Genomic DNA, 20,895 nt, shown 5'->3' on the forward strand with positions numbered 1-20,895 from the left:
CTGTAAGTTACATGTTCATAATTACCGATATACACTGCAGTGTAACTTTCTACGGCTCGTTTCTAAGGCAACACCGCATTCACTAGAGGCGCTTTTGTACCGCTTTGAAGCAACGAACTCTGAAGAAAGAACTGCCGTTAAGTCCTTTCGGTATTCGGTTCTTACCGTGTGCAGACACAGGGGAGGTGCCGGCTGACTTGGTAATGCTTTTGTGTATGAGCAGCGCGGGGAAAACGCGCATGGATATCAGGAATGCCCGCGTAGATGAAAGGTCTGCGAGGGAGCACCTAAGTGAAAGTCTTAGGTACACACGTGATGCCCTCAAGCACATGATTGAACCGCCAGAGTGGTTTGAGGAGCTTGACACTTTGGCGTCTGTGATATCCTCTTTGAGTGCCTTTTAAATGTGTACAGTCTCTCGAAGTGATGTAATATTATTTTTCTGCACCAAATGACCTACTTTGTACGCGTTTGAGTGGTGTTGAAATCAAGGTAATAATGAAAAGAAACTCGTGGCTGAGTGGTAGCGTCTCCGTCTCACACTCCGGGGACACTGGTTTGATTCCCACCCAGCCCATCTTGCAAGTTTCTTTTTTATTCATAAAGTGCCTCCCGAGATTTATCGCTCACGGCCAACGCCGTCGACGCCGACAACACCGGCTTTTCTGCGACACGAGCTCCTTAACGTTGTCGCGTTAAAACGCCCCTCATCCTTCACCTGACCCCCCTGGCTCGCACGCCACAGGAGAGGGCACGCATCTGGGCGGCGTTCCTCGCTCGCGCACGCGAAGTTGAACCGCGTTCGCCGGGTCACCCTTACACGAGTTCACTCACACGGAACCTCACGGCGATGGCGATAGTGACGCCGACGGCATAAATTCGCCTGAGGTGTCTATATATTGCTATCGAAATAAAAGAAGCGGACTCCCGGGAAGCGTCAACAAAAACTCAGTCATACTGCCATTAAAAGATCAAGAATGAGCGTATACGACAAGCCAGGAACATCAACGACAGTAAACGTCAGCGATGTTCACACAGCATATGAGGCCCATGAACTTGAGACAAACTAGCTTGATATACACGAAGAAATTGAAGGCATGTTTGCCTTCAACAAATGCGAGCAGCGCTTACAGCCATCCAATCAGTCTTCGCGTGGGTGTCGAATAATAGCGCCATGTGCAACCAGAAGCTACAGATCATCTTATTATAGCAGTCATCGAAAGAAATGCGCTTTATTTTTTACTGTTTTTAATGCTAGAACCAATTGCCTGTCCAGGCTGCCAGCGCTTAAGCGTGTGAGTACCCTCAGTAGAACTTGTACCAGGCGCGCAGTCGAATGCAAGCAACACACGCTACCTGTTGCTTTGGCAACCGAAACGGCGGCAATTTCTTGCTCGGCCGCCAGGTACCGTGAGCGTGATAGTTGCTCCGCCGACTCGCAACCTTATCTGGTCGTCGCATACAGCGGAGTTCCCGCTCCGAAATGTTTCTTGCTCCTTGAACCGGCCCTATGTTCCAAGCAATTTAGCTCAGTGTGTCTCGCAATCTTATGTGACAAATTTACCTTCATCTCCTGTTAATATTTCCGATCACAGACCTGTTATGCTTGAAGTTGGCTTCCCTCCTTCCTCATCACTAATGCCTTGGGGCTTCGACATCCGCGTTCTGCATGACGCGCGCTCGCGCTCTTACTTCTCAAGAGTATTGCGCCTCACTATCCACGACCCTTCGCTGTGCTTCCTCACGGGTTGCAGAATCAAGCGTCTTTCCTTTCTTTAGATCACTATCATGATCTCTCTTTCTGGATCTGACCCCAGAGTCATGGTACGCGCTCAAGGTGCAGTGGCGTCTGCATTGTTCAGTTGAAGGGCGTGCACTCAGACCACGTATGTCAGAATAACTTGCGGGCACTGTCACTAAGCTCCGTAATCCCTTCCGGGTCAATCGACTGATTCCGCTGATGCGGTCATGGCAGCGTGAGATACGCAGGCGTTTCCAACACCTCATCGTAGCATCCTCTTTGTCAGCTGCTGCTTGGTGATGCAGACGTAATCCATATGCGCACGCTGAAGTTCTGCGCTCTGCAAGAAACTCACTTTGTAGACAGCCGAATAAATGCGGTGTTGCGGCCGCAAGAGCCTCTCCTATTATATCGCCTTTCACGCGTGATTACTTGATCATTGTAATGCGTCTTGAAAACATGGGGCGTACGACTACGCGAATGGTTCATGGTACTCAAGGAACTCGTACAATGCTTAGTGGGCTGCCTCAGGTTCCTGAGATCGCTGACTGTTTTTGTGCACGACCATCGGCTGATGAGGTGAAGGCGGCATTATCTTCCGTCAAGCGTGGCTCGTTCCCAGGGCCGGAAGGGTTACCTGTTGAGGTTTATTTAACCTTCTGGGAAGGTATTAGTGTCACTATCGTTTCTGTTATCACCCGCTGGTCTAAGAACTTTGAATTCTTGTCTAGTTTTCGCGGTGGTCACATTGTTCGGATACCTAAGCACGATCCATCAGCAGTGCGTCCAGATGATTGGAGGCCAATCATGCTTCTCAGCGTTGACTACAGAACCTTCACAGCTGTTGTCGCTCGACGTTTGGCTAGCCTGTTGCTTTCCTTAATAGGACACTATCAGGCATGCTCGGTCCCTGGCAGTGAGATACAGAGTATCTCTTTCGTTGAGTGTGGCATAATCACGTGCACGCTTGACCAGGTCGGCGCTGCGGACCATGTGCCTAGCTCTAGGTTTCACTAGATCCAAGAAAAGCATTCGAACGCCTTGAACACAGCTACATATTTAGTGTGCTGACCTGCTTTGTCTTTTTGTCAAATTTTGTTGAACTTATTAGGAATGCCTATTCAAATATCTGAAGTACATTATTTCTTGACGGTCGTGACAATGCACAATTCCTGACCATCACTCGTGGTGTTCGTCAAGGGTGCCCTCTATCCCCAGTACTCTTTGTACTCTGTCTTGAGTCATTTCTGCGCTCGGTACTGAGAGACCCATACCTGCACGGTCTCCCATTGTCTAGTAGCCGTGTTGTGGAAGTGACAGCCTTCGCCGATGTCATCACATTGTATTTCAGGAATGAAGGTAGCTTATCCCGTAGCCTTCGCATCTTCACTGAGTGCGGAAATATTTCAGATGCTGCACTAAATATTTCAAAATGTCGGTACTTGTTCATTGGTTCCCCCATAGACAAGCCTAAGTAAGTCCCCTTTACCGTCTTCACAATAGTGATTCTATTCGTATTATAGGCTTTGATTACACCTATGATGGCATGTCAGACTCTGTATGGTTCTCAATTCTTGAACATGACAGACGAAATATTCAGGATGTTCAAGGGTACGACTTACCCCTATTAGAAAGAAGCTACTTAGCACAGTCAGTATTCTGTGGCCGTTAGTGGTACGTTTGTCACGGTGTACAGCCACCATTAAGGGTTACTTGGTCATTGCAGTGATTTCTTGGTTCCTTCTTCTGGTCGGGCAGTACAGAACTGGTCTCTCGCGCGGCGCTTGGGCAACTACGCGTCGCGCTGAGTTCGCAATCCCACCCATGTCCGTCCACTGCCGGCTGCTTGCTCTGCGATTTCTGCTACGCCTTTTACAACGTGATCAGTGTCCCGCGAGTGAACTCGCCTACTACTTCCTCGGCAAAAAAAATCCGTTGCATGTTACCGGGCGTACGCTTAAATCGGTGGCCACAAGTGTTAAACGCACCTCCATTTTACTCTACGGCTGTGGCATTTTTATCGGCACGAACAGCAGGCATGTCCGGATGTAGACGTCCTTGAAAACCGTGTTTTGTATACAATGTCAGCCTTACGGCTTCCTCTGGATCCCCCAGCGTGGCGCGCACATTCCAGTAATGTGCCCTTTCTGCCTGGCCACCTTCATGACTTCATGTGGCGTTTACGGTGGCAAGTGCCCCCAACGAGTGACAGACGAAAGCAGTGGGGCATTGTCCCATCTTCGCTGTGTCCCAGTTGCCCCCTTCAAGAATCCAACAAACATGTGCTGCTGCAATGCGTCGTTGCTAGGGTATCTTGGAGGGCCGTTCATGATGGTTTCCGCGGCCTTGGAGTTAACCGCTTTATTACATCTGGTCACTGCTCACGTGGCCGCTTTACTCGACTTTTAATTGCTGCGGGAGCCTTTTGTCTGTGGCGTAACTGGTGCGAGGGAGCTGCCGCGGGACATCGTCGCCGCACTCTGTTTCCACGTCTGGAGAGGCTCTACTCTGAGCTACTGTCATTTCTTTCAGGTGAGCTGTTCTTCCTTCGGGAAGAGGAGTTTCTCTGACAGTGGTCATGCCGTTTCCTGTGAGTGGTTGATGGACGTGTATGGCCTAATTTTCACCAGCGTGGTTCTTGTAGCCAGGCCATGAAAAATATTCATTGAATGCATATAGTATGTAGATGCCCGTGATTACCGTGTGTGCGTGCTCTCGTATGCACGATCATTTTTGCATATACACATCTCATAGCATCTTGGCAAAATTATGTAAGATGCCTCTGTCACATCAACGTTGTACATAATTATTGTGTACACTGTACATATTCAACATGATTTTCTATAATCTCACAATTAGTTTATATGTAACTGTGCTTCTCTGTGGGTCTATGTGGTCATATTTTAGTGAGTGTGGGCTCGGACCATTCTTTGAAACGGCTTCGTACTTTGTATATGTTATCGCCTTGGAGGAACTGTGCGTTCATTGTGACTCAGTGTTCGTGTCGTCTTTTGTTGAAATAAACTTTTTCTAATGGGACGCCGACGCCGGATTTTCTGCGACACATGGCCCTTAACACTTTCACATTGATATCATCAATTTCAGATACGGGGCATCTACGCTTGCGCGTAAAAAATTAGGCATCGACTACTTACGTATGGGAATGCGAAAGCATTTTAGCCCTTTTCGTGAAGCGATTTTTTTCCATGCGTTCCTGGTCCGCGCAAGCTTTCGCCTGCGTTCTAACTGCGCCTCGTTAAGGCCAAATCCAAACGCGCCAAGCGTCTCAACGAGCTCGCTTACCCGTGGGCGACTTCACGTGTGCAATGACGCATGCGCTAGGCACAGTTTTACTCAACCAGAACCGCAAAGCCACCGTGGAGCCGGGAAAACGTGCTCGTCTCGCGCCTACACCGAAGTTTACCCAATTTTCTTAACTTTACGGCGATTTATTTTCTTAATTTGACTAAGGCAATAATTTACTGTGTTCACAAGAACCCTTTCGTGAAATGTGACGTTAGTCCGGGCATTTCGTGACGTTTTTTAATATTTTCGGCGTCAGGTCGGCCCTTTTTGGTACCGTCTTTCGGTCAAGCCCACGGATTTCCGCGTAATATCGAGTATAATGCTTTCGCATTAAAATGGGAAGGCCACTTCAACGTTTCTGGCAAAGGCCGGCTGGGCTGATTTTTGTTGCAATAGGCTTTACACTCTTTGCGTAATATTGAAAGCATTCTTGGAGCGACCGCATTTTTTATATGCGTAAGCGTTTTGGTGCCTACCCAACGAAAAAACCCGTCCGTCCGTCTGTCACGTAAGACCTTCGCTGTAAAGAAATTTACGTAAAAAAACAAAATATGTTCAAAAGGTAAAACGTTGGCAGGGGCGAGCTTCGAACCTAATACCCCTCGCTGAGAAACCGAGTGTCTTACCCAGTGGGCTAAACGCCATTCTTTTTCACCCCACACTTTGGATAATATGAATATGTTGTAATAGTGGTAGGAAACAAATTCTAAAGGAGAACAGTTTCTATGAAAGCTTTGTTGAAAGATTTGGTGATACGGGAATGAAAGCTATCTCTATATAATCACAAATAAAGCCACCTTGCAGCATTGTAAAGATAGCTAAATTCCGATTTTACGAAAACGCGTTAAGGTGGTCGCGGGATGTGCCTTCCTTTGTGGCGTTCTTTCACCGACCAAAATGCACCCGATCTCTGAAGGCTTATGTGCTTCACTACACGCAATACACACAGACAAGCAATCAATGAATTGATAAGGATGAGAGTTATGAGAAGCTCTATCGGTCTCATCATGGTTAATAATGGTTCGACGTGGATTGATGAGGTGCTAAAGAGCGATTAAGGCTTATAATAGCTAGAGCAATTCTGATATGGTTAATAAGCACTGATAAGTGTTGATGATGATCAGATCAAGTCCGATAAGGATGATAGGGACTGATAAGAGATGACAAGGGTCACATCCTGTCCGAAAGGTTGATAAGAACAGACAACTGTTCACAAGCATTGGATTGATTGCGATGATACCGACCTATAAGAGTTGGTAAGGCTCGGGTCGAGTTCGATAAGGTTGGTAACAACTGATAAGGGTTGATAAGAGTCGAAGAGCTTGCATAACATTGGCTTCCTAGAGCGAAAGCAAGGGTGACGTGGCGTCGCGGCGGTGCCCTCTCCCCTCACGGAACCCCTCGCGCGCTAGCCCTGCGGCAGGTAGCGCTCTCCTTTCGTCCACTCCGCTCAATTGAGGTGCGCTCATGACGTGGCGTCGCAGCCAATGGCAATGCGACATTATGTGCCCTTTCACTGCTACAAATGACAGACGCAGGCTTCTTCACTGAATGGGCTTTCTCATCAATTGGACGTTTTCTCATCAATAAACGGCGCTCTATTAGAGTTACAGAATGGGTGCAAAAGGAGAGGAATTAAGCGCAGTCGACGGCGGCAGAGAACTAGGTGGCTTCATGCAATTTGCAGCCACGGAATGGAATCCGCTGATGCAATACAGGAGGTGATTACAGATTGAGGGGAGAGGGTTTGGTCCTGAAGTAGACGCATAATATTGTGGTGATAGTGATGACGATCATTAAGCACACAAAACTACGCGGGCTCGCGTACCTTGTCCCGCGACAGCTCTGATCACGCACGTTAACTCGTTCCGAAACATTTTGCAAATCCTGCGCATCAAAAGTCATTTGCTGCGAAGCCGTTTGTTTGTAAAAAGCCATACATGTTTAGGAACTGCTTTTTGAGGGAGTCAAGTACGTGACTCAAAGCGCGAACAGAGCTGGCATCATCCTGAAGCACTTTCCAGCGAGCTTTTGTGCTGGTTACTACATTCTCGTGACAGAGTTCTCACATCTCGCTACTAGATATACTTAATGTAAAGACAGGCTTACCACAGATGGAGAGGAAAAGTGCCGCTAGCAATGCACCCTTCCCACTCTTGATCGTCCAAGAAAGCATGTTGGGCGTGCAAGGCAGTTTCAAGTGACCCTGCAGGAAAACAGCTAATTAAGATTGCTAACAATCACATTGTGAACATATAGCACAACCAGAAACTGTCAGCTATTTGACGTGAAGATACTTCTCTAACCATTCAACAGTGCCTATTTACTACACGAATATACTTTAAGAGCAAGCTTTAGCTCAAGGCCAGCTTCTATTACCCAGTTCAAATACAAGTTATATGAAAAAATTTCTTCATTAGACCACTGCTCAGTTAATGCTTTTAAATTAAAGGACCCCTAAACAACCCTGTGCTCGAATGGGAGTGAGTGGTTTCTCTTTCGGCTTCGATACGTGCGCCTCAGGTAGTCTGTCGTTCTCGCTACATACTTCTCTAGAAGGCGTGTACACATTGCGTTACACACAAATGCGTAGAAGTCCAAAAACAAGAAAGGGGCTGACAAATGGAATAGCACACTGTGGTATAAAGTTTGTAAACAGGGATAAGGTGCCTCAGAAAGGCTGGCCAACGTTTCGATAGGAGGACCTATCTTCGTCAAAGGCGGCCTCGTCATCCTCGGCGTGTTAGCTTTAAAGGGTTAGTGCAGTGACGTCACGTGCGGGTGTTGTCGTTGGCGGCTGGTTTCAAAGAGAGAGACTTCAGAGGAAACGAGCGCTGTCGTCCGACGTCTGTGATCTTCGTTCCCAAGACGAGGGGACAGGAGCGGGAGAGTGGGAACGTGGGGAGAAAAGAAAAGAAAGAAAAGAAGAGAAAAAATGGAAAAAAGGAAAAAAAAGGGGAAGCCAGGGCGACACCAAGACAGAAATAAAAGGGGGAGAGAAAAAGAACAAGAAAGAAAAACTAAATTTCAAGAAAGACAGGGGCTTGGGAGCGGGTTGGGGATGGGAGAGGTTAGGAAGCATTCAGGGGTATCGTTGGCGGCATGTTTTTGTGGCATTAGAAGAGCCGGTCAGGCGGTCAGTGCGCGAGTAACACCATTATTCAAATGACTAGCGCAAAATAGCAGGGACAAAGACAGAGAAGACGACAGGACGAGCGCTAAACATCAGCTGGATTTTACTGCGAGCGAAGGTACATATATACATTTCGTTGGTGCATGCGCACACAGTGTTAAAACAGTACAATCACATTCTAATCAAAATGTGGCAGACTGTTCTGTAAGTACATTTTTTCTTTTTTGGAGAAGGCGAGCGAAGCCGTGCTGACACAGTTATCACCTTCCCTGCCAATGTGATATGCCTCACAAATCTCGCGCCCCCACCTTGTGCCTCCCCTACCAAGCACACACGTGGTGTCAAACGCCGGCACGCACCCGCATCGCTTACAGTGCATGGACAAATGGCCGCCCCCCGCTAATGAATCTACCAGCGTTCGGTGCACGAGAGCACCGAACGCTGGTAGATTCATTAGCGGGGGGCGGCCATTTGTCCATGCACTGTAAGCGATGCGGGTAGTAAAATTACATCATTTTCAGGTTGTTCACTGTAATATCTTTTGCACTTTGTCTGTCGCTCTAAGGAATAATTCAATCAATAACATAGGCCTGGTTTGAGCATTTCTGGCGTTTGAATAGTAGGGCGTGTATAGCATGTACCTAGCATAAACGACATAGTGGAGAAGTATAACGCACTGATATATATATATATATATATATATATATATATATATATATATATATATATATATATATATATATATATATATATGTGTGTGTGTGTGTGTGTGTGTGTGTGTGTGTGTGTGTGTGTGTGTGGAGCGACACGGCGACGCCGACGACGACAATTTGCCTGGAGGGTCCGTATAACTGCTATCGCAATGAAATAAGGACGTTTCGGAGCCCGTACGATTTCCTTGGTCACACTAAGGCCGAGGAGATTCCTTCTTTCTCTGCCTTAGTGTGACCCTTCAATGCTTTCTATCTCATCACGAAACTTCCGTCTAACCCTATGGGAAAGCTTCGTATAGTGCCCGCAGTGGACGCACCGTGACGCTGGCCGAAGTAGAAGGTGGACTGGAGTAGACGCAGAAGTGACGCCACAGGCGTGTCGTGCGTACACTCGTTATTGCGCAAGGGCTGCAGTATCGACGTGTGAATATCGTCGACACAACGCACAAATCGCCGCCCTGTTTCTGTACAGTGTTCAGAAACTTCAGCGCCAACAATTTCTACACAACGCCTTGTTTCATTTCGAGGTTCAACAGCGTTCGCAACGGCTCTTTAATTCAAAGTTCAAATTGTATACTTGGACTACATTATCGTTAGAAGCCAACTACCGAGCATGTTCAAGTCGCACTTTTATGTAATTGCGCATAAAAAACGCGTTTCAAAGTGGCAAAGCTAACCAACCGATTAACTAACCAAGCAAATAGGTAATTACTTAACTAACAAATGTAGCGAACTGATTATTGAACTAATTACCGAATTACTAAACATATTACTAATTATTGCTAAATTATTAAATTATTAGTACTTATTAGCGGTGCCCTGTAAATTTAAACACGAACGCATTGCGGATTAAGTTATTCTGCCAAAAGTTCCCATGACATACTTACTCTACAAACATGCTGACATAAATGTGGGAGAGGCGCCTTTGCTAGTGATAGATTTGCATGATCGCGCAGCCCGACCACCTGGCGCGGCAGATTGTTCACCTTGTACTTACGCCAGCGCCTCTGGTGGCACCAGAGGCATCCCTACATGAAACTTTCGGGAAAGCTTTGAACGAAGAAGACGAGTTCTTGATCAGCTACTAATCCTGCTTCGCTCTGGTTTTTCAGTTAAATTTGTGCGTACCGACGCCCCCGTGGCGGATACGATATCAAAAGCAATGACGGACGTTCCGCCCCCTCTGCCGGCAAGGTTAAGGGCTGGCCTCACAGCTGCAAGTCGGTCTGCTGCGCCCGACCACCTTGACGCGACTCTGCCAAGGTCATCGAGCTGCTCAGACGTCGACGACGTGGATTCTGACGGTGGATATACCGAGGTCACAAATCGTCGGTTGAAGAGGAAACTTCGTAGGACATCAACCGTGAGTGAGCTTAACTACAATAAGCCGCCCTCACAGTAAGCGTACACAATCGCCTACATCCCCGTCGCTGCTACAGGCAACCTCAATTCCCTCAATAGGCAAACTCTCACAGCCTATCACGAGAGGCTGGCTCCAGGGCAAATCAGAGAGGTCCGAATTATTCCCAGAAGAAACATACTTACTGTTGATGTGACTACACGAACCATCCTCGACACTTTGAAAGCTGTAACTCAGCTAGGAAATATACTTGTCCGCTCATTCATCCTACATGCAGGCAGCACCACCGCCGGTGTTATCTACGATGTAGATACAGATATTGATAATGAAGGTCTCCCAACGCTAATCTGCTCAACTGTCCATATCACAGACATACACCGTTTTGGACGGTCGAGGTGCATAAAGCTTATTTTTGAGGGAGAGACCTTACCAACACATGTAAAAGTGGATTATGTGAGACATCCTGTCCGTCAATACGCCTCTAGGCCCTTGCAGTGCCGTAAATGCCAAAAAATCGGTCATGTAAGTGCTGTTTGCGTGAACAAGATGACATGTCCCCGCTGTGGTGGTGATCACGATGAGTTGACGTGTGCTGGCTCTGACTTGAAATGCCCTAACTGCGATGGGCCGCACGAGGCAACGTCGAAGGACTGCTCAAAATTAAAGACTGAAATGTCCGTGCTAAGAAAAATGGTACGAGATCGATCTACACACAAAGAAGCGGCTACTAAGGTCCACCTCCGCCAGAGGCGCTCACGTAATCGCAGAAGGAGAGCAGCATCGAACACAGGACAACCTGTACTCCATGAAAAGTCTTCGCGCGCTCCTGCTATTCCTCAAACGCAAGAGCCACCTTTAACCACGTCTACTCTTCTGAACACCAAGGACACTACTATATGGCCTTCCCTGCCATCTCGGAGTACAGAAGGGCTGCCGGAAAGCCAGCGTGAACATGAACCTTAATCGTCGGATGGGCAAATCAAGGCAATGCTTGCACAGTTGATTCGTTCCTTGCGAATGCTGCTCTTGGAAGTTAAGACGCCCCTTGCCAAGGCTGTGGTGCAAATTCTTGATGCACTATAACCAGTGCTTGCTGCTGTATAAAAGCTAGAAAACGCCATGGCTTCATGAACTTCAAAATTGTCACTACAGGAAAGGATAAGCGGTTCCATGATATTCCTGTGGAACGCACGAGGTCTACGAGGTCGCCTGGGAGATTTTAAACAGAGAGTGCTCAAGCATCGATTTCCAGTTATCGTAATATGCGAGCCGAATATGACATTGCCATTTAGACTCTCTGGACACGAACCACGAACAATTCGCGTCTGGGACAAGTGGGAATCCTAGCATCCTAGCAAAGTTTTACTATGCGTATGATGTGAGCTCACGTATTCACTAAACCAAGTTCCGGTGCATAACAGCAACGAGTACGTCTCTATAACACTGAAGCTAAAGTGCCGGATATCTTGATCATCGGTGGCTATATTTCTCCCAGGGTAAGATTTGACTCTGGACACCTGAAACTTGTTCTTGACTCGGACCTCAGATTATTGGAGGTGATTTCAACGCGCACCACCATTTTTGGGGTAGTAGGATCACAAATGTTCGAGGAAGACAACTTCTTAACTTCACAAGCAGCACTGGTCTTGACATCCTGAACGACGGCTCACCAACATTTCTTCGTGGCACAACGTACAGCTCGATTTAGCTATCGCTTCATGATGCCTTTCGTCTTCTGCTGCCTGGTGCACAGATGCTGAAACGTATGGCAGTGATCACCTACCTACTTATGTACAACTGAGATGGTTTACAAGACTCCCAAGTTTTCATACGCGGCGCACTGACTGGGATGCTTTTCAGAACAAGCTGGAAGAATCCTGCAACTGCATAATTTCACCGAAAGATATTGAAGAGCGCATTAGAACAGCAATGCACGTAACAACACGCATCATCCAAACATCCAATTCAAGAACATCCGCTGAGTTATATATGAAGAGTCAGCTGCGGGCAGTCCGACGTCGCGGCGAGAGGACATACAAGCGAACTAACTTGACATCAGACTTGAGAACATCACGCCATGTGCAAAAGAAAATTTAAAGATACTTATACAAACTCGACAGAGAACGTTGTAGGTCATTCTGCGCCATCCTGAACCCAAGCAAACTGTTGTCCACAATGTGGAATGTTGTACGTGCACTAGCATCTCCTCCACAACAACTACGTCCCTTCCGAGCTTTGGATATCATCCAGACACGCAGAGAGAAGGAAATCGAGGAAGATTGCTGCATACTCCTCTCCGAATCTAGAACATCGGTAGCTTCATTGCTCAGGTGTGCTCCTCCAACAATGAACGATCGTCTCGACCTCCCATTCACGCTGCAAGAGCTACGTTCGGCGATTTCCCCTTCAAGACGCTCAAGTGCGCCTGGGCCTGATGGCATTACCTATTCTACCTTGAGCCATCTAGGCCCTCAAGAGACTGAAGAGCTTCTGGCTTTATACAGTCTCTCTTGGTCCTTGGGAATTGTGTCTGCACACTGGAAGACAAGCAAAATCGTGGCATTATTGAAACCAGGCAAGACACCCCATGCTATGCTTTCCTACAGACCTGTGGCGCTTGCCAGTTGCAAAGGTAAAACTATGGAACGCATGGTTTTGACGCGCCTGGAGTGGTTTTTGGAGGAGCGTAATATATATCCAGACGTAATGACAGGCTTCCCAAAGGGTAGGTCGTAAATCGACAACGTCATTGACCTAGTAACAACTGTTGAACATTAGAAACGTCGCCGTCGATTAACGGCTGCTGTCTTTCTTGATATCAAGGGTGCTTTTGACAACATTCTATATGATGCAATTTTATATGCCCTAGAAGAATGTGGCATCGGTGGACGTATGCATCAGTGGATAGCCAGCTATCCTCAAGAGAAAACCATATTCATGACAACATCAGACGGTGAAACAAAGAACCACCTTGTCTATCGTGGAGTGCCTCAAGTAGATGTATTGAGCCCAACCGTATTTAATGTCGTTCTCATTGGACTGGTCAAAGAACACGCAGGCACAGTCTCTGTCTCTGTGTACGCAGATGACATCTGTATATGGACCACGAGCCTAACGCGCTTGCAAGTGCAAACGAAGCTGCAGCGCGCGGTGTCAATAACGTCGACATACCTAAACAGTCGCGGACTGCAACTCGCACCGGAAAAAAGTGTAACCATGGCATTTACACGGAAGTCAATGGCCTGCTACCCCGTTATGATCGATGGGAAGATTATACTGACACGTGTACTTATCTTTATCGGGCGACCACCTTTCGCCGCCTAACAAATGTTATCGCACAGCGCGGGGCGCGCTTGCATGTATCCGAAGTTTCTGGAAAGTTACCGATGCTTCTATCCGCTGTCTGTTGTCGCCGAAACTTGTGTTATCTGATTTCATTGCCTGACGCGAATGGTGTAGAATTTTGTGGAAGGCACGCGGGTCCCAACGATTAGTCTGGAACATTCGACGACTGCTGTATAAATGCCGACGAGCTTGACCCGCTGATCAGATTTTCGACGATCGCCGACCATGTTCGCCGCTATCGTTGTGCTATAAGTGTAGCCTGTTTTGTGGGCACAAGTCCGCCCAATAAAAGTTAGTTTTGTCGTTCACAGTATTGCTACTGTGTTCTTCAACGTCACCACTACGTGGCGATACCTTCGGTAACCCACTACAAGTTTCTCGGAGTCATCATCGACCGTGACTTATCTTGGTCGAAGCACCTCTCTGGATTATGAAAAAAGCTGGACAGCTTTACTCAGATCATTCAGCATATGTGTGGGAAATCATGGAGGCCATCCAAATCATCTCTTCTGTAGCTCTACCAGGCACTTTTTGTTGAGTACTTCCGTTACAGTGCGCCTGTACTTTCTCGGGTTAGTACAACTGCTGTACGCACACTTGGAAGTGCTCAAGCTCGCGCACTGAGAATTTGTCTAGGACTACCACGATGTGCGTCTACTTGGGGCACTATTGCAGAGGCACGTCCATGCCCAGCTCGACTTTATCTGCAACATGAGCCATTGCGAGTGCATCTAAGGCTACTGACTAGACACAGGAATCATCCACTCACGAACGTCACAAGCATACGGCCTGTCGCCGCCTACTCAGAAGCTGTGTTGTCGCAGCAAAACTTATTGCCGTCGGACTTCGAACCGTATGACATGCCCGAAGTTCCACTCTGGGCGATGGCAAAGCCAACGGTGAGACTCTCAATCCCTGCAATAACGAAGAAGTCGGAAATGCCGCTTGCTGGGCTCACGCATCGCGTGTTATCGTACATTGCTTACATGTATGCATATTCCGAACATATTTTTACGGATGGTTCTGTGACACAGACCTATTCCGCGGCGGCCTACATGGTACCAGGAATGGCGATCGCACAACGGTTCAAGATAAGACACAGGACGTCGTCTACAGCAGCTGAGTTGACCGGAGTTCGAGAAGCCATTCGCTGCATACTGCAACAAAACCTCGAGAATTGGACAGGGTTCTGTGACTCAAAACCAGCACTGCAACTCATCAGCAATTATATGAATGACACAACCCCATATAGTCCTCTGTTTTATGACATCATGTCTCTGCCTGCTGAGGCGCCTCATTCCGGGCATACCATCGTGGTGCAGTGGATTCCTGGCCATTGTGGAATAGCTGGAAATGAACAGGCTGACGCGGAAGCAAGAAAGGCGCACACTGACGGAACCATTATAAAAATTCATTTTTCCCGGTGTGACATTAACGCCTTGCTCCATAACGCCATCAAAACCTCTATGGAGCGACATTGGGACAACCCCGAACATCGGCAACAGCGCTTCCATAAACTTGACGCTGGTTTACAATTCCTGCTTCCACTTCGGTTGCGGAGAGGCCAGGGAACACTCATTCATCGATTACGGCTGAGTGTGGCATACACCCACTGATACCTTCACAAGATTGGACAAGCACGGGACCCTGACTGTAGCGCCTGTCACACTCCCGAGACAATAGCTCAGGTGCTGTGCGTGTGCCCTCAATATGCGGCCGAACGAAGAACACTCAAATCTACTGTTGACTGTTTGGACTCCCGCCCCGTTTCGGAAGAAAACCTTTTGGGCGCGTGGAGGAGTGTTGACTGTGCCCAACGTGCCATAAAATCACTTTTGAAATTTCTAAGTGAGACTGGTTTAGACGATCGCCTCTGGAACCTGTGAGACGTGCAGTCAGTACGAAATGTGTTTGCGCAATAACTTTTTGTGACACGATTACTTTTTGCGTGGACAAGATTACTCTTGCGTGTATTGCGTCTGCAGTGCACATCCGCATATTGGACAACGTATATATAGTATCTCACTGTAACATAACATAATCACCCGCCACATACCTTTCCCTGTATTTCCCACTTCCCCTTTCCCCAGTGAGGAGTATCAGGCTAGAGACACGCTCTCCAGGCCGACCTCTCCTCCTTTCTCTTCATTAAGATCTACTCCTGCTCCTCCTCGGGGAAGCTTCCTGACCGTGTGACCAATGAACCCGTATGTGATCTGAAACGCATCCGCGCTTTTTCATGTTGACTTGGTCAGATAGCTCAACTTAATCATCATGTTTTCTGACCAGGAGAACTGTCGCCATGTCGACTACAATGCAAGGAATTCCACACGTAGTGAAACCACTTGACTGCGCACAACTGCTGAGTGAGACGGGGAATAGCAGGTGTGCCATTGCATGGCGAAGGCATTCTGGCCAACTGAACGGAACTAATTTCTCGCTTACAAGGGCCAATCAACAGGTACTGCGCTGGTGTCGTCACGTGCACGATCGCGCTGGCATCGCGACGGCTTAAAGAAATAGGAACAGAGTGGAGAGGAGCACGCGATTGTTTTTAGACTATCGGAGGTGGTTTAAAGGCCATTTAAGACAAAGACATTACCTGTATTGATTCTAACTAGTGCAATTTTAATTTAGAGCCTGGATTCCATTTTTTTTTTGAAGAATTGCCAGAAATTGGTGCGATTAAACAACACGCGCATAATTTACAAATTTGTAGCTGTGCACCAATAACAGCTATCCCCCTACCATGTATTACATCTGTTAAAGATTTATATAGGAAAATTGTGATCTATAAGCTTAAAGATTACGTTACGTTGTCACAATGCTTACGAGTATTTCGAAAAATTTCTACTCACATATTAGCGGTACATTTTAATGTGCCGTGTAGTACATCAATTTTGCTCGCTTTGGATGCCTCACAATGGGCACTTTCCAAACTTGTGACAACGCTTTTATTAGTGAGTTACAGCGTTGTAACCAAGGTGTCGAATCCAACAAAAAAAAATGCCGGTTTGGTTCGGGTTCACGTCCAACGGACTGCGGCTTCGTTCAGGTTCAGTTCCCGTTCGGAGAAGTTAAATACTGTACCGATTCCCGAACCCTTATGCAACACTGAGCCGGTTCGCCGACCAGTTCGGCACAGTAAACTTTATCGATATTCCCCTAAGATGGCGACGTGTTACAGAGTGCTATTGACTTGTCCGCATCACACATCCGCAAGTTTTTTTCAGGAGGGGGAAGGAATGGGGGCGTACGGGGGCGTTCGAATAGTGAAATTTTTAATTGAATCGTATAGAGAAACGACCACGGAATATCGAAGCAGATATTAAATACTCACAATTAAAAAAAAGAAAGTGAAATTAAAAGTTTTGAGGAGTATGTTCGAGAACAAAAAGCTTGTTTACATTATTTGGTACATGTACACCAGGGATGTTATGAAGGAAAGCTGTTACGAACTGTTTCTATTCTCTTTCTGTGCAATCAGCCCTCCACATTGGGTCGAAATTTTTTTCAAACTACCCCCCCCCCTCAAGCGGGAGGTCACCGACGTCACGAAAACCACGAGGACCTCATAAGGCGTGTGCACATTGATTATTTATGATTAGAACAGCCGAAAGAAAAATGATCTTGAAATTACTACACCGCGTACCCTTTCGAAAGCCCCGTTTTAAAGAAGTCCATCAACCACGATAAGTTGCAAAAGTTGTAAATCTAACTTTGTTGACAAAAGCGCCAGAAATATGGCTACTATTCTAACGTTCATAACTCACAACTAGGGCAGGAAGGCGGAGCGATTTGGTAGTAGTGCCAAATAAGTGAGCTATGGAATGGACTAGAAAAAAAAAACACGCACATGCCGAACTACTGTGTGTGTTTATGAAGAAAGTAGTTGATACCCAGTAATTAAGGTCATCAGTTAAAACAGAAAAGTCGTAAAATCGCCGCGCAGAACTTTCTTTCAATCTCATTTTACGAAGAAATTCCTCGGAGAATGAAAACGAACATCACACCTATAATTCCCTTACCTTAACATTGCCGCTTCCGTGTATTCAGTGGGCAACACGGGAAGTAATCTTCCGCGCAGATAAATTGGTCAGAAAGCGTATTCTCTTCTGGATAAAAAGATACCAATCAAAAAAACTTTTAAACGAAAAACATGCAGTAACTCACCTGATTGAATGCTGCGCTTTCTCACTCGGACGTATTCACTGAGATGGCGCACTCCACCGGGGCAGCGCCACTTTTGTTCGCGCGCAAAAACTTCCTGCCAGGAATGACGTCACGTGAGACGAGCACAAAAAAAAACATAATAGCAGAGCACAAATGACGTGACGGCAAAAATCACGTGACAGTCATGTCGTATCCTCTGCGAACTAGCAAATCGCGAAAAAAACTACCCCGCGTTCGAGCTGCAAACATTTCAAGGGCAACCCTTGCTATGCCATCTGTGTTGCGCGTACCGATGCTCCACGTTCTTATAAAAGCTCACGGTTGTGGGAGTACTTCTAATATAAATTGTAGCACAGCTATTAGAAAAAGGGCGCAAATGAACACATACACATACGAAGAAGACGGGACGCATGCGAGCGAGATGCTTGTCATTTCTCCCTCGTTTGCCTACTTTTAATTATGCGCCCCGCTTCTAACAGCTGGACTTCACCGTCGTGGGTAATACGCCGCACCATATCGTAATACGGAAGCACCGCAAAGAGGCTCGGTCGTACTGAGCTCTGGTGAGCAACGCGAATAGCGAACGGATTAGGGCGCTGCGCTTGCTGTCTGCAGCGGCGGCATTACCCGCAGTTATGAAGTATCATGGTTTAACAGCTCGTAATCCTTCTGAATAAACGCTACTTGTGGGCCTTAATTACGCCATCGACATATCGATAACATAAACGATGTGGGAACACATTTAACCTGTAGTGAAAATTTGTTCTTCCTATTGTTTTAAGCGTTCACCCTCGCGAGCAAAAGTTTTCAGATCACAGCATCAACAAAGAAACATTTTCTAGCACAGCTCAGCAACGTGGAGTTGCTTCACTATACATTGCACTGGTCAGCGCGTGCATGTATGCTGCAACTACTTTATTGCAGCCTCCATGCGCATGCTGCGAATAAAAAAAAATCTCATGGTACCATTGGTCTCCGTACTCTTGGTGCAGAGTGCACATTATTTAGAGGAGGGAGTGGGGTGGAAGGAAGGGGGGGTAGGGTGCCTGACGAAGCTGCATAACAGCTCCGGTAAGATACACTTGTGCGTAACGAATTACATGTGAATAATTACTTGTTATGAATTGCAGTTTCTGTTGCAATTTTCTACTTGATTGATTAGTTATTTTACTCCTTACTCATTTGCTTTACTTACTTTACTCATTTAATGCAAGGACTTGTTCAGTGACCGATTACATGCAACCAGTTACTACATCGACAGGATGAACTGTGACAGGTGATGGATCTTAGAGCTCCTATGTTTTTCGGAGCCACAGTACAACGCCCGCAGTTGCGGATGCGCATGTTACAGACAGGCAGACTCAAGCGCTTAGTATTGGCTTCCTCATCTTTAACGATCCAACAGATACTAACCGACAAATCGAACTGATGTGGCTCGATAGCAATGACAACTTCTGACATTGACAGCAGGTAATCAGCGATTGACGATTTTTTTCAGCTTTCCATTGGCCCTACCAGGAGCGCCTTCTCCCAGCCCCGGCAGCAATGCATCGAGTACCGAGACATGAGCATCGCGCCACTGAGTGACTACATTCTTATGTACAAGGTGTTCGTATATAATACCACCGCATTCCCTCCAGCAAGTTTTCAGTCTCGCTGCTGATGTCTCCACAAGGAAACGAAAAAAGATGGCCAACGAAAATTTCGGAAATCAACTGTTAGTGAAGACAAACAACGCGTAAAGTGCCGCAGTGGACGCACCGAGAAAGCCAGGCCAGCTTTTCCTATTTGCTGCATTCGTGCAATACAAATAAGAGTGGGGAAGAAAGTAATCCAGAAGCAATCGATAGCATTTACAAACCCCTCACTTTGTGGGGATGTGATTGGTTACTGCAATCAAATTGACTTTTTGAAGGAACTAATCGCAATTATTTTTCTTCTGTGACGTACATGTGCAAATTAAGTCTGCTAAGCAAGTACTGTCGAGGGCGCTCTTCTCGGCCCTTTGCCTGATACTACGACTGCAAAGTATGCAACTATAACGTAATGGCAATTCCTCGGTGTCACGGGATTGTATAAGTGGCTATGGCCGCTGTATAATGCACATTGCGGTCCACACTTAATGGGGACACGTGATCTGTAGAGCCTGGGCGCATCTTTAACCCTCGCAAGTTTACAATGGTGAAGCTTTGCAGCAGGGGACTTATGGTTGGTGACGCTGGCCACTTTTCCACACACCTACGCAGTGTATTCATGTAACTTCAGCTGGCATTTGGAGCTAGAGTGTCAGCACAGCTACGCAGCCGCACATTAGAGTGCTCCCGTTAACAGAGGTCCGCACTGTACATGTACATCCATTCCCTTCCTTCTCCTCATTATCATTCATCACTACATTTGCTCTCCTTCCGTCTTCCCACATGCAGAGTAACAAGCCTGAGTGAGCCAGTTCAAGTCGACCCGTGCATAAAACCTCTCCTCCCGGAACGAGTTGAAATTGCATGTCATGTGGTACGGCACACAACCGTTTGTTTACTAGCAGCCCAGAGAAATCACTCTGCGTCGCAATGTCCGTTACACTGAAAGGCATGCGACAAATAACTGCGCAGTTGAAGTGGCCTCTGTGTAGCGAGTTTCACCATACGGAAGCTTTTTACAAAACACCTGGCGTACTCTCCTTTCTTCTGATTTTTTCATCGTTGTTTTTCCAAGTGTACACGACTGTTTTCCTTAGTGAGCAACGCGATACATAACTACGCAGTGGAAAGTGCCTCTGCGCAGTGACTTTCGGCTGACAATCGCTCCTTTCTTTTTTTTACTTGACGATATACCACCTGGCGCTTCTGCTTTCTGTGTTTATTCATCACTTCCCATGGGGCACCAATGGTTGCAGGCTGCTCTTTTTTTTTTCATTTTCGAGCACGTCCTGCGCAACAAGCGCCTTTTTTTGCTGTTTTTGTTTAGCTCCCTGTGAACACTTCGTGCGTAAAAGCAGCCTATGCTCCGGGCACTCGTGGACCAAAAATGCCTCGAAAATAGATACAGATACGCTCCGGTATAAACATTTGAGGTCTACGTCGCGGTAACTATGATCAACAAGAGCTTCTTACTACACATCCCTTAATCT

At 46.9% G+C, this 20,895-nt stretch overlaps 1 protein-coding gene across 2 annotated transcripts in view; it reads right to left on the reverse strand.

The window, feature by feature from the left end:
• Window positions 1-17,878, reverse strand: part of LOC142576310 (uncharacterized) — a 36,946-nt gene extending 19,068 nt beyond the window's left edge. The window contains exons 1-3 of one of the 2 annotated variants that reach the window (XM_075686385.1): window positions 17,772-17,872; window positions 17,627-17,713; window positions 7,157-7,253 (exon numbers count right to left, since the gene is read on the reverse strand). In XM_075686385.1, coding sequence (XP_075542500.1) covers window positions 7,157-7,223 — 67 coding nt within the window. In that variant the 5' untranslated portion in view covers window positions 7,224-7,253; window positions 17,627-17,713; window positions 17,772-17,872. Of the gene's footprint in view, window positions 1-7,156; window positions 7,254-17,626; window positions 17,714-17,771 lie in introns of both variants that reach the window. The other variant, XM_075686387.1, reaches the window with a different exon arrangement.
• Window positions 17,879-20,895: the final 3,017 nt, after the last annotated feature.

Source organism: Dermacentor variabilis, chromosome 3 (genome assembly GCF_050947875.1).
Source record: "Dermacentor variabilis isolate Ectoservices chromosome 3, ASM5094787v1, whole genome shotgun sequence".
Classification (NCBI taxonomy): Eukaryota; Metazoa; Arthropoda; class Arachnida; order Ixodida; family Ixodidae; genus Dermacentor; species Dermacentor variabilis.